Below are 13,091 nucleotides of genomic sequence, written 5' to 3' on the forward strand. Positions count from 1 at the left end.
AACTAGTTTTTGGCTGGGTGTGGTGGCTTATGCCTGTAATCACAGCCCTTTGGGAGGCTGATGAGGGTGGCTCATGAGGTCAGGAGTTCGAGACCAGCCTGACCAACATGGTGAAACCCCATCTCTACTAAAAATACAAAAATTAGCCAGGCGTGGTGGCACGTGCCTGTAATCCCAGCTACTCAGGAGGCTGAGGAAGGAGAATTGCTTGAACCCAGGAGGCGAAGGTTGCAGTGAGCTGAGATCGCACCACTGCACTCCAGCCTGGGAGACAGAGCAAGACTTAATCTCCTAAAAAACAAACAAACAAACAAATAAACAAACAAAAAAAACCTAGTTTTTTGTTCCATTTATCTTTTGTATTTCTTATTTAGTTTTGTTCTGATCTTTGTTATTTCTTTCCTCTGCTGTGTTTGGGTTTGGTTTTGGTTTGTTCTTATTTCTCTAGATTCTCAAGTTGTGAGCTTAGATTGTCTATTTGTGCTCTTTCAGAGTTTTGATGTAGGTATTTAATGCTGCAAACTTTTCCTTTAGCACTGTTTTTGCTGTATCCCAGAGGTTTTGATAAGTTGTGTCACTATTATTGTTCAGCTCATATAATTTTTTAAATTTCCATTTGATTTCATTATTGGCCCAAAGATCATTCAAGAGCAGATTATATAATTTCCTTGTATTTGCATAGTTTAGGGGGTTCCCTTGGAGTTAATTTCCAGTTTTTTTCTACTGTGGTCTGAGAGGATATTTGATATAATTTCTATTTTCTTAAATTTATTAAGACTTATTTTGTGATCTATCATATGATCCATTTTGGAGAATGTTCCATGTGCTGAAAAAAGAATGTATATTCTGCAGCTATTGGGTAGAATGTTCTGTAAATATCTGTTAAGTCCATTTGTTCTAGGTTATGGTTTAAGTCCATAGTTTATTTGTTGACTTTCTGTCTTGGTGACCTGTTTAGTGCTATCAGTGGAGTATTGAATTCCCCCACTATTATTGCATTGCCATCCATCTCATTTCTTTGGTCTAGTAGTAATTGTTTTATAAATTTGGGATTGTCAGTGTTAGCTGCATATATATTCAGGATTATGATATTTTCCTGTTGGACTAGTCCTTTTATCATTATATAATATCCATCTTTGTCTTCTTTAACTGTTGTTGCTTTACAGTTTGTTTTGTCTGATATAAGAACAGCTACTCCTTCTCACTTTTGGCTTCCATTTGTGGGGACTATCTTTTTCCACCCCTTTACCTTAAGTTTATGTGAATCTTTCATGTGTTAGGTAAATCTTTTGAAGACAGCGGAAACTTGGTTGGTGAATTCTTACGCATTTTGCCATTCTGTATCTTCTTTTTTTTTTTCAAACTGTATCCAGCTTTATTAAAGATACTTTCCGTAAACAATCATGGTATTTCAGGCAGGACATGGGCAGACAATTGTTAACAGTATACAACAACTTTCAAACTCCCTTCTTCAATGGACTACCAAAAATCAGAAAGCCACTATAAAACTCAATGAAGTCTTCATCTCACGCTCTGAACAGGGAAAGTTTAGAGTGAGAGTTGACATTTCACGTTTAGCATATTGTTTAACAACTTTTCACAAGCCGACCCTGACTTTCAGGAAGTGAAATGAAAATGGCAGAATTTATCTGAAGATCCACAATCTAGAAATGGAACCGCTGCTCTTTTGACAGGTGCCATCTCAGTGGCATCACTGGAAAGTCCAGATTGCCTGACACACTGGTAACCAATGACTGGGGGTCACGTCCCAACAGATGTCTGGGCTTAAGGGAGTTAAGTCTATGCTGAAAGTTGGAAAACGAGAAGCAGACATAAAAACGAATTTGTTTTTTTCATACCACAAGGCTTTTGTGCCAAGGTGGCCATGTGTGTCAAAGTCAGGGAATCCCTCCTCCTGGGAGCCAAGAGGAAGTCTCTCAAAACTAGAAGGGACAGGTGTTTTCTCCACATCAATCCAGCTTTGGAGACTTTCTATTAGTGACATATGCCCCTTGCCCAAAAACAACAATGAAGTGTTCTGTGTGCTAACAACATAGCTTTAAAAAAAAAAAAGTAAAACAAAATTCTGCATTTTTATAAAACTTGATAAAAATAGTATTTCAAACTGTGCAGTCACCAGAAGTACACAGTTATCAAAAATGCACACACTTCCCTTGGCATCTCCAGCACCTTCAGCTTTCTGTGACTGGTCTGTTTTGGCATCTCCATTTTCTGCAGGGTTATTCCCCTCTTTGCCAGCATCAGCTTTTCCCTTCTTCCCTTTGGGTACCTTCTCTCCCTTCTTTACAGGGGCCTTTCTAGGCTTGGGCTCTGGCTTTGGAGGAGCAGGTTTAGCGGACAACCTCGCGGATCTTCTCTGTGGTGTGTCCTTCACCTTGGCTTTATGTCCCTTAGCATCCCCTTCAGCCTTTCTCTTGGGCACGGTGGCGGCTGCGACGGCGGCGGGAGGTAGGTGCTGGTCACGGGATGCAGCGGCATGCGGGCTTTGGTCAGTCCGGGGGTCATTCTTGCCTCTTCTTCACACTGCTTCTGTATCTTCTAAGTGGAGCATTTAGGCTATTTACATTCAATGTTAGTATTGAGATGTGAGATATTGTTCCATTCATCATGTTAATTGTTGCCTTAATACTTTTTTTTTCTGTTGTGTTTAGTCCCTGTGAGATTTATGCTTTAAGGAGGTTCTATTTTTGTGTATTTTGAGGTTTTGTTTCAAGATTTAGAATTCCTTTTAGCATTTCTTGTAGTTCTGACTTAGTAGTGACAAATTCTCTCTGTTTCTTTGTCTGAAAAATACCTTCTCTCTCCTTTATTTATGAAGCTTAGTTTCACTGGATACAAAATCCTTGGCTGACAATTATTTTGTTTCAGAAGGCTGAAGATGGGACCTAATCCCTGCGGCCTGTAAGGTTTCTGCTGGGAAGTCTGCTGTCAATCTGATAAGTTTTCCTTTATAGGTTATCTGATGATTTTTGTCTCACAGCTCTTAAGATTCTTTCCTTTGTCTTGACTTTAGATAACCTGATGACTAAGTGCCTAAGTGATTATCTTTTTGTGATGAATTTCCCAGGTGTTCTTTGAGCTTCTTGTATTTGGATGTCTATGTATCTAGCAAGGCCAGGGAAGTTTTTCTCAATTATTCCCTCAAATAAGTTTTCCAGACTTTTAGGTTTTTCTTCTACCTCGGCAACCCCAGTTAGTCTTAGGTTTGGCTGTTTAACATAATCCCAAATTTCTTGGAGGCTTGGTTCATTTTTTAAAATTCCTTTTTCTTTGTCTTTCTCTGGTTGGGTTAATTTAAAAGCCTTGTCTTTGAGCTCTAAAGTTATTTCTCCTATTTGTTCTAGTCTATTGTTGAAAGTTTCCAGTGTATTTTGTACTTCTCTAAGTGTGTCTTTTGTTTCCAGAAGTTGTGATTGCTTTTTCTTTATGATATCTATTTCTCTGTAAAATTTTTCATCCATATCCTGTATTTTTAAAAAAATTTCTGAGTTGGTTTTCACCTTTCTCTGGTATCTCCTTTAATAAATAGTTTAATAGTCAACATTCTAAATTCTGTATCTGTCAATTCAGAGATTTCTTCTTGGTTTGGATCCATTGCTAGGGAGCTGTTGTGATCTTTTGGGGTATTATGGAATCCTGTTTTTTCATATTACCAGAATTACTTTTCTGGTTCCTTATCATTTTATCATTTGGGTAGACTATTTCAGTGGAAAGGTCTGAAACTCAAGGTCTGCTGTTCAGATTCTTTTGTTTCATGGGGTGATCCCTTGATGTGGTGCTCTTCCCATTCCCCTGGGGTGGGGCTTCTTGAGAGCTGGATTGCAGTGATTGTTATTGCTCTTCTGGGTCTAGTCACCCAGTGGGGCTACCAGGCTCCAGGCTGGTGTTAAAGGATGTCTGCAGAGTCCTGTGATGTGATCCATCTTCAGGTCTCCCAGCCTTGGACACCAGTACCTGCTCTGGTAGATGTGGCAGGAAAGTGAAGTAGACTCTGTGAGAGTCCTTGGCTGTATATATATTTAGTGTGCTGGCTTTCTTGAATGCTGGTCATGCTAGCAGTGAAGTTGTCACATGGACATACTCAGAACCTTGGATTTGTCAGGATGTTGCAGGCAGTGGGGTTAGATGTTATCTTCTTCCTGGGATCAGGGTTATTCTGTCATGAGTTGCTGTAATGGCCTGAGTTGGTTGGCCTTCAGCCAGGAGGTAGTGCTTTCAAGAGACCACTAGCAGTGGTGGTAGTAGTAGCAGGCTCTAAGATTGCCCTAAGATAGCCAGCGTTAAGTATTTTGGTTTCTCAGGCAATGGGCATGGCCATAAAGCTCCCAAGAGTTTCTATCTTTTATATTTGGCTACCAGGGTGGGTAGGGAAATTCCATTAGGTGGGGGTAGAGGTAGGCAGTTCTGGGCTCAGCTTAAACTTTGGTGGGGCTTGCTGTGGCCACTGTGGGGATGGAGGGATTGTGGTTCTTTGGCCAATGGGGTTATATTCCAGAGGGGGTTAGTTCCAGAGTGCTGCCTCTGCTGTGTCATACAGTTTGCCAGGGAAGTAGAGCAAAGCTGGTAGCAAGAGGCCTCACCAAGCTCCCATGGAGTTGGTAAGGCTGGTCTCACTCCTGCAGTGCCCTGCTCAGACCTTACCCCAGGCCATGTGCTACCCCTCTGAGAAAGCAGTTATGGCTTTCAGATCTCACCCTTCCCCACCTGCCCACTCTGTCGGCTGCTCCTGCACTCATACCTGCAGCAGCTCCCACTCATCCCCCAAATTTTGCCCAATAAAATTTGTACACAGTTGAAACCACTATCAATTTCAGTTGGGAGCTTCATTTGCCTTGTGACCCCCTCCCCAATTCCACTGGCTGCCTTTCCCAAGGGCCTTTGTTATATATAGTCAAGAATGGCTTCCCTAGGCTTGAGCTGGATACTAGGAGTACCTGCAAGGCACTTTCCTGCTGCTACTTCTACTTTCATATTTCACACGACTCTCTAAATTCATTTCTTCTATAGGTAAGGTTAAATCCTTCTCCCATAATCTGGATTTTCAGATTCCCCAGAAGGAATGTGTATTTGGAGGCTGGTTTTCCCCCATCACACTCTGGGAACTCACAGCTTTTCACCATTTCGTGGAATTTGCATCAGTGTACTCCCTCTTTCAAAGGATCTGTGAATTCTTTCGGTTTTCCTGGTTCATTCCTCTGGTGGTTCTTGGAGCAAAAAATTACAGTGTGAGTCTCCACACGCTCTTCCGTCTGTCCATGTGGAAGCTGCATGTTAGCCTTGTCTTGTAACCACCATCTTCCTGTCTACCCATAGGGTGGGCTGTTTTCTAGCTTGCAAAGCTTGCTGCATATCTTGGCTCAGACCTTGCATCACTCCAGCCTCTGCTTCCATCATCACGTCTTGTTCTCTATCTTTGACTTGCTTATTCCCTTCTTTCTCTTTTCAGGACCCTTATGATTATATTGGGCCCACCCAGATAATCCAGGACAATATCTCCATCTCAAGATCCTACTGAATCTCATCTGCTATGTAAGATTACATAGTTACAGTGCCAGGGATTGGGATGTGAATATCTTGGAGGCCATTACTTATCCTACCACAGTTGGGTTGCTTCTTACTTACTTTCTCCTGTGCTGACAATTTGGTTGCAGTCGTGTGTCTCTGCAATTACCATCATCTGTCTGCTATTCATCCTCCACAATCTCTTATCTTCTGTTGTCTTTTCTCCCATTCCCTGTTTTTGTGGATTTATATGTTTTACAAACTTTTACTATCATTTTGAAGTATGTTCAACTTTGGTTTTTAACAGGAAATCCTCACTTATTTTACATAATCTCAGATGCAGCGTGTCTTAGTCTGTTTGTGTCGCTATAACAAAATGTCTGAGGCTGGATAATTTATGAAGAACAGAGATTTATTTCCTCCTGAATAAATATGACAGGCTGGGAAATCCAAGAATAAGTCAGTTATCTGGTGAGGGCCCTGCATCTTCTGGAGGGAAGAAATGCTCTGCTCTCACATGGTGAAAAGTGGAAGAGCAAGAGACAAAATGCTATATGAAGCCTCATAAAATAAGGGCCTTAATTCCATTCATGAGGAAGGAGCCCTTGAGGCCTAACTTCTTAATATTATCACATTGGCAACACCTAAATTTTGGAGGAAATATATCCATACCATAGCATAGATAATTTATGTGACTTGCTCAAGGTAATAGAGATAATTAATGGCAGGAATAAAGAGCAGGTGTGCAAGACCATCAGGTTATTTAACAGTCTTTTAAAAAATATATGTGCTGCTTCCCAACCCCAATGGCCCATGCTTTCTATGTATGAGCTAAAGAAACTATATTGACACAACTAGGAGAAAAGATAAGAAATTTTTACTTATGGGCCTCCATGTTTGCAGACTCTCCAAGATAAGGATCATAATAACTAATATTCACTGAGTGCTCATCATGTGCCATTCTGTCTTCTAAAAGCTCTATTTCTTGTGACAACCTTATGAAATATGTGCTGTATGATCCTTATTTTTCAGGTAGGCAATGAAAGCAAAAAAATATTCATTTACTTGCCCCTGATTGTATAGGAAGGATGTGAGAGAGAACATATTTGAAGGCAAGCATTCTGGCTCCAGAAACTTTGCTTTTGATTGCTATCCAAGGCTGGAGCCCTGATAAAGGATGGGAGAAGTAGACAATGGTCTTTCATATACCCTGTGCTTTAGTAAAACTGGATTAGAAGTTCTTCCTGTACACATTTTGTAATTTCTCAACTCTGTACCTTGAGTCATACATTTCTCTTTGCTCAAAATGCCTTTCCTTCCAAATACTATATATGCTTCTCTTTATATATCCTCCTCTCAATTAAAAAAATAGCCAGTATTAGAAGCTTTTCTAAGATACTTAGTAGGGATTAATTGCTCCTTTCTCTGAACTCCTGAGGCATTTTGCTTTCCTGTTTAGCGGTACTTACTATTCTCTACTTTTTATTTATTCAATCTTCTCCATTAAGTTGTAAATTACCTGAAAACAGAGCCATTTACTTTTGTATCCTTTTAAATTCCAGATTTAGGCTGTGCTCATGGTACATGCCTACACGTTTGTTTAATAACCATTGCCGATAGACATTTTCAAATTGCATGTCATTTTCTTGTAGGGAAAATCGAGACCCTGGGCAGTGGTTCACATACACTCTCTCTTTCTGTGCCTAGATAAAATTGCTTCCTGTGTAGTAGTCTCATTGGGGCAGTAATGTGATTTTCTGAAAGATATCCATGGATACAGTTAGAGGCCTAAAGTTTATTTAATTGCAAAAAGAATAGGTAGATTTTCAGAGATATTTACTTAAGGCAAGTGATAACATAGAGATTAGACAGAGATATGGTTTCCCCAGTCTTCCAAAATTTCCTATAGGGAACTATAGCTGTGGATTGTATCATATATAAAGAATGAAGATTCAGACATTTAACTGTTCTGGAGAAAGGCTGCATTTCAGCCTCCCTAATAGGTAAAATTTACCTGTGCAAACAGCCCTAGCATATTCCTTGGAGGATTGTGAGACTGCATAAAGCAAAGGCCAGTTTCTAATGAGATGCCTCAATATATTTCAGCTTTATCCAAAATCACTGCTAAAAGATGTAAGTTCTGAGAGTGGGCCACTCTTACCCTTGAGATTTTAAGACATGATTTTTCTAAATAATTTCAGGTGAGGTCTTGAATGCATATTGAAGATTTCTTAATTTAGCTGTCTTAGGAAAAAAAAACACAGTACTGCATGCTGTTTCAATTGTTTCTCTTAAGGAAGGTATTGCAATTCTTGACCAAAAATACCTTATCTGTTAGGGTGCCTGGTGTTTCTCATATTATCATCTTTCCTTAATGTTCTTTAGCCAATTTCTTAAAATTATGCCATTCCTCTTCCTTCTCTACAATTGCATACAAACAAAGCTGAGTTGCCAATGTAACCAGAAAGTTTTTCTGGGACAATGGGAAAGACTAGATATTTCTGTTTTTAGTTAGTAGAGAAAGCAACTTAGCATTTAATTCACAGCCCTTTCAGATTGCCAGCCATGAAGTATTCCTTACCAGTCTCCCACTGCTGAGTCTTCATTCATCTGTCCACCTCCAGGTGAGTCTTTGTTTTTCTATAAATAAATTCATCTGGTTTACCTTTTTTTTTTTGTAAATCTGCCTTACATTGGCTAGACCTAAACGAGGTCAGACTTCCTGAAAATGGAGGCAGTCTCAGCTCTTAGGCCACTCAAAGACCCCTGAGAGAACTTGGGCTGGACTTGGTGCATGGGCGTGGGGCTGCCCTTTCCTCCTTTCATCGGGAGCACTCAGAAGTGGGGCGGCAGCTCTTCTAGACAAGACAATTCTTAGTGCCTTAATTTTTTTTAATTCAAGGAGTCAACTTTCATTGGAATTTCTAACACATGAGAGTAGAAATTAGGTTTAAAAGAATAGTACCCAGAACTGAGAAATTGTGAGGGGTCAAAGAGGTCAGGTTGAAAAGCCAATCAGGAAGCTATAATGAAAGGGCACTGGTTGGGCGGGGGTTGGGATGTGGTGAAAGAAGGCATAGAAAAGAGGTAGTGAGGGTCCTGTGCTCAGCACAGAGAATCATCAGCTGTTCTCCTAGTCTTAGGGGAGTGTTGGGGTCTGTGTGTACATGAAAGGCATTAATATTTGAAGCCAGGGGGACTTGCACTGAGGCTTAAATACAGATTTTATATATATATATATATATATGTACATATATATACACACACACACACACAGAGAAATATATATCTTTAAAGAACATATATATACACACATACATAATATATATATATTTAACTTTATGACCCATTAAGAAGGCCAGGTTTTTTTTATAAGGGGTAGGGAAAGAAAGGCATTTTTTTCCCTAAGTACTACCAGGGCGTTAACAGTCTCCTGTTTGTTTGAACTCTTCTAGCTACAAGTCTAAGAGGAAAAAATGAGACAGCATGGAGAGGGGCCTGAGAGTTGAGCCAGCTGGCATTTACCTGACATGACACATTCATTTCCTTCCTGTCTCAATACTAAGGCTAGACCTGGAAAACCTTTTAAAGGAAGCAGTGCCCAAGAAAGGAAGTGTAATGCAAAAAAAAAAAAATTATTTAGTGCATGCCAATCAGGACAGACTCAAAAAAATCCACTCTCAGATACGTCTGTAATTAAACTGTTGAAAACCAAAGATAAAGAAAAAGAATCTCGAAAGCAACCACAGAAAAATGAAGCATTGCATATAGGGGAACAATGATTGGAATGACTGTAATTCTTTATCAGAAAACCCAGAGACTAGAAGGCAGTAGAACAACATTTTTTGAAGTGCTTCACACAGAATTGTATGCCTAGAGGTTCCAGAGGGAATGTGGTACAGGTGGCTATTTTATAATTTGACTGGAAGAGGTAGAAGAAGCAGCTCATGGAGACTGCTTAGTTGCTCTCTTGTTCTGCTGTTTTGCAGAGTGTTCTGCTCTTGTGTTTTGTAGAGTTAAAGCAGAGAAACAAATTTTACCAAATGATGAAACACTGGTAAATGTGAGCACCAACCCACCTCAGCTGCTTGCTTCATTTCATCCAATCCATGTTTTTATGTAAACATTCTTTCTTTTTAATTTGCATCCCTTTTTCAGTTCTACTCTTCTCCGTCTTATTTTCTTATAACAATTTTATTTTCATTATAATTAACGTTCCTCCAGGTCCCTAGTGTCTATTCAAAGATCTGCTGCTCTTATGCAATTTCATCTTTTCCAACATCCTGGGGACATTTTCATTCTCTAGTTTCCCTCCTGCTTCAGTTACTCTTTTGTTACTCCCATTTCACTTCTTTTTCTTTTTTCACTTTTTCTCAGACTGTAGCTGGAACCAATAATGGAAACACTTTCTTCATTGTAGCATCCCTTCTTCCCTTGGGAAAAAAAATTCCCTGTATGACTACGAATAGGGTCTGCAAAGAAAGACCCATAACTTCAAAACATTCACACAGTTCATAGGGGAGAGCAATAAGTTGGTAGTCAGGAAGGCAAGTAAACAACATATTATTCTGAAAAACCTTCAATAGTTTTGAATCAAGTGCTTGCTTGGTGACAAATGATACCAAAGGAAGTGGGAGACAGGGCACTTAACTCTCAGATATTGCTGAATCTCCTTCCAAACCATCAAAAATAATGATAAACAATACAGTCTTGTCTGTGGAAGAGATATTATTTTGTTCCATAATGTTATATATATTTGTCAAGTGCTGTAAGCCTTCCATGCTTTAAAATGTGTTGGTGCTTTGGGGTAATTTGTTTTGAATGGTTATGCTAAAAAGAGAATTCACATAACCAGCTTCTTCTTTAACTAGGGTCACTTTTCTACCATGATTAAGGTAGGTAAGCTTCGCCTACAGTGAGCCTACCCCATTTTTCAAGATGGTAACATTCTTTATGACTTAGCTTATTACATGAAATTAGCTACAACACAATTCAAAACACCTGCCTAAAGTGCCTAAAGTGAAACAATCCCAAATAGGCTGATGTTATATGACTGGCTTCTAATTATGCTCCATATTTGGATTCGTTACACAAAACCATTTGGGAAGAATTATGGATTCCATTGTTTCAAGCATTCATTGGTTATTTTTCAGCGTGTTTACTACCAGCTCTGCTGATACCCAGTGCCACATAGATGTCTTGCCCACAGTGATCAGTGGGACTGGAGAAGGAAGGAAAACATCTTTTGTTCTTTCTGTAAGAATTCTTTAAGAAATGGGCAAGTGTAACATCCCTAGGTGTGTCAGTTGACATTGCTAGTTGTAATTTTTTGATGTAAAAATTAGCAAACTGTGATTAAGAGATGGATTTCCCATGTTTCAGAGTATATGCTGAAGTATTCTAGGAAAGAGAAAGTTCTATTCATGTTTTGAGCCCACCAGCTTTATGGGGCCTATATTCTAACTGGTAGGAACAACACAGAGTAACTGAATAATAGAATGAAACCATTTAGCATGGGCAGATGTGTGTTTCCAGTCAGGCGCAAAATTCACAGGACTGCAGGTAATATTTTCAATGCAGCCAATGACTGGGGAGGCCTGGTATGAAATAAGGAAAAAGACCTCAAATGAGGATGATGAAGGGAAGTGTCTGTGCAGGGCTTTTAACCCTTCGGGAGTCTGGCCCAGTTCATCAGAGAGGAAGTCAAATTGTCCCTGTTTGCAGATCACATGATTGTGTATCTAGAAAACCCCATTGTCTCAACCCAAAATCTCCTTAAGCTGATAAGCAACTTCAGCAAAGTCTCAGGATACAAAATCAATGTACAAAAATCACAAGCATTCTTATACACCAATAACAGACAAACAGAGAGCCAAATCATGAGTGAACACCCATTCACAATTGCTTCAAAGAGAATAAAATACTTAGGAATCCAACTTACAAGGGACATGAAGGACCTCTTCAAGGAGAACTACAAACCACTGCTCAACGAAATAAAAGAGGATACAAACAAATGGAAGAACGTTCCATGCTCATGGATAGGAAGAGTCAATATCGTGAAAATGACCATACTGCCCAAGGTAATTTATAGATTCAATGCCATCCCCATCAAGCTACCAATGACTTTCTTCACAGAATTGGAAAAAACTACTTTAAAGTTCATATGGAACCAAAAAAGAGCCCGCATCGCCAAGTCAATCCTAAGCCAAAAGAACAAAGCTGGAGGCATCACACTACCTGACTTCAAACTATACTACAAGGCTACAGTAACCAAAACAGCATGGTCCTGGTACCAAAACAGAGATATAGATCAATGGAACAGAACAGAGCCCTCAGAAATAACGCCGCATATCTACAACTATCTGATCTTTGACAAACCTGAGAAAAACAAGCAATGGAGAAAGGATTCCCTATTTAATAAATGGTGCTGGGAAAACTGGCTAGCCAAATGTAGAAAGCTGAAACTGGATCCCTTCCTTACACCTTATACAAAAATTAATTCAAGATGGATTAAAGACTTAAATGTTAGACCTAAAACCATAAAAACCCTAGAAGAAAACCTAGGCATTACCATTCAGGACATAGGCATAGGCAAGGACTTCATGTCTAAAACATCAAAAGCAATGGCCACAAAAGCCAAAATTGACAAATGGGATCTAATTAAACTAAAGAGCTTCTGCACAGCAAAAGAAACTGCCATCAGAGTGAACAGGCAACCTACAAAATGGGAGAAAATTTTCGCAACCTACTCATCTGACAAAGGGCTAATATCCAGAATCTACAATGAACTCAAACAAATTTACAAGAAAAAAACAAACAACCCCATCAAAAAGTGGGCAAAGGATATAAACAGACACTTCTCAAAAGAAGACATTTATGCAGCCAAAAGATATGTGAAAAAATGCTCATCATCACTGGCCATCAGAGAAATGCAAATCAAAACCACAATGAGATACCATCTCACACCAGTTAGAATGGCAATCATTAAAAAGTCAGGAAACAACAGGTGCTGGAGAGGATGTGGAGAAATAGGAACACTTTTACACTGTTGATGGGACTGTAAACTAGTTCAACCATTGTGGAAGTCAGTGTGGCAATTCCTCAGGGATCTAGAACTAGAAGTACCATTTGACCCAGCCATCCCATTACTGGGTATATACCCAAAGGACTATAAATCATGCTGCTATAAAGACACATGCACATGTATGTTTATTGCGGCACTATTCACAATAGCAAAGACTTGGAACCAACCCAAATGTCCAACAATGATAGACTGGATTAAGAAAATGTGGCATATATACACCATGGAATATTATGCAGCCATAAAAAATGATGAGTTCATGTCCTTTGTAGGGACATGGATGAAATTGGAAATCATCATTCTCAGTAAACTATCGCAAGGACAAAAAACCAAACACGGCATGTTCCCACTCATAGGTGGGAATTGAACAATGAGAACACATGGACACAGGAAGGGGAACATCACACTCTGGGGACTGTTGTGGTGTGGGGGGAGGGGGGAGGGATAGCATTAGGAGATATACCTAATGCTAAATGACGAGTTAATG

The 13,091-nt window shown here is 39.6% G+C and overlaps 1 protein-coding gene and 1 long non-coding RNA gene across 2 annotated transcripts in view; one reads left to right on the forward strand and one right to left on the reverse strand.

Moving 5' to 3' along the window:
* The window catches only part of LOC134759970 (uncharacterized), a 101,071-nt gene that overhangs the window by 7,612 nt on the left and 80,368 nt on the right, over window positions 1-13,091 (forward strand). The window contains exon 2 of the long non-coding RNA XR_010136872.1: window positions 8,070-8,147. This is a non-coding gene — a long non-coding RNA (uncharacterized LOC134759970). The remainder of the gene's footprint in view (window positions 1-8,069; window positions 8,148-13,091) is intronic.
* LOC134760108 (non-histone chromosomal protein HMG-17-like) lies at window positions 1,830-5,291 on the reverse strand. Its single transcript, XM_063715789.1, has 2 exons — window positions 5,166-5,291; window positions 1,830-2,476 (listed from the first exon to the last, which is right to left on the reverse strand). The coding sequence occupies exons 1-2, from the start codon at window positions 5,289-5,291 to the stop codon at window positions 2,060-2,062; spliced, it is 543 nt and encodes a 180-aa protein (XP_063571859.1). The 3' UTR covers window positions 1,830-2,059.

This window comes from Pongo abelii, chromosome 15, assembly GCF_028885655.2.
Source record: "Pongo abelii isolate AG06213 chromosome 15, NHGRI_mPonAbe1-v2.0_pri, whole genome shotgun sequence".
NCBI classification, from domain to species: domain Eukaryota; kingdom Metazoa; phylum Chordata; class Mammalia; order Primates; family Hominidae; genus Pongo; species Pongo abelii.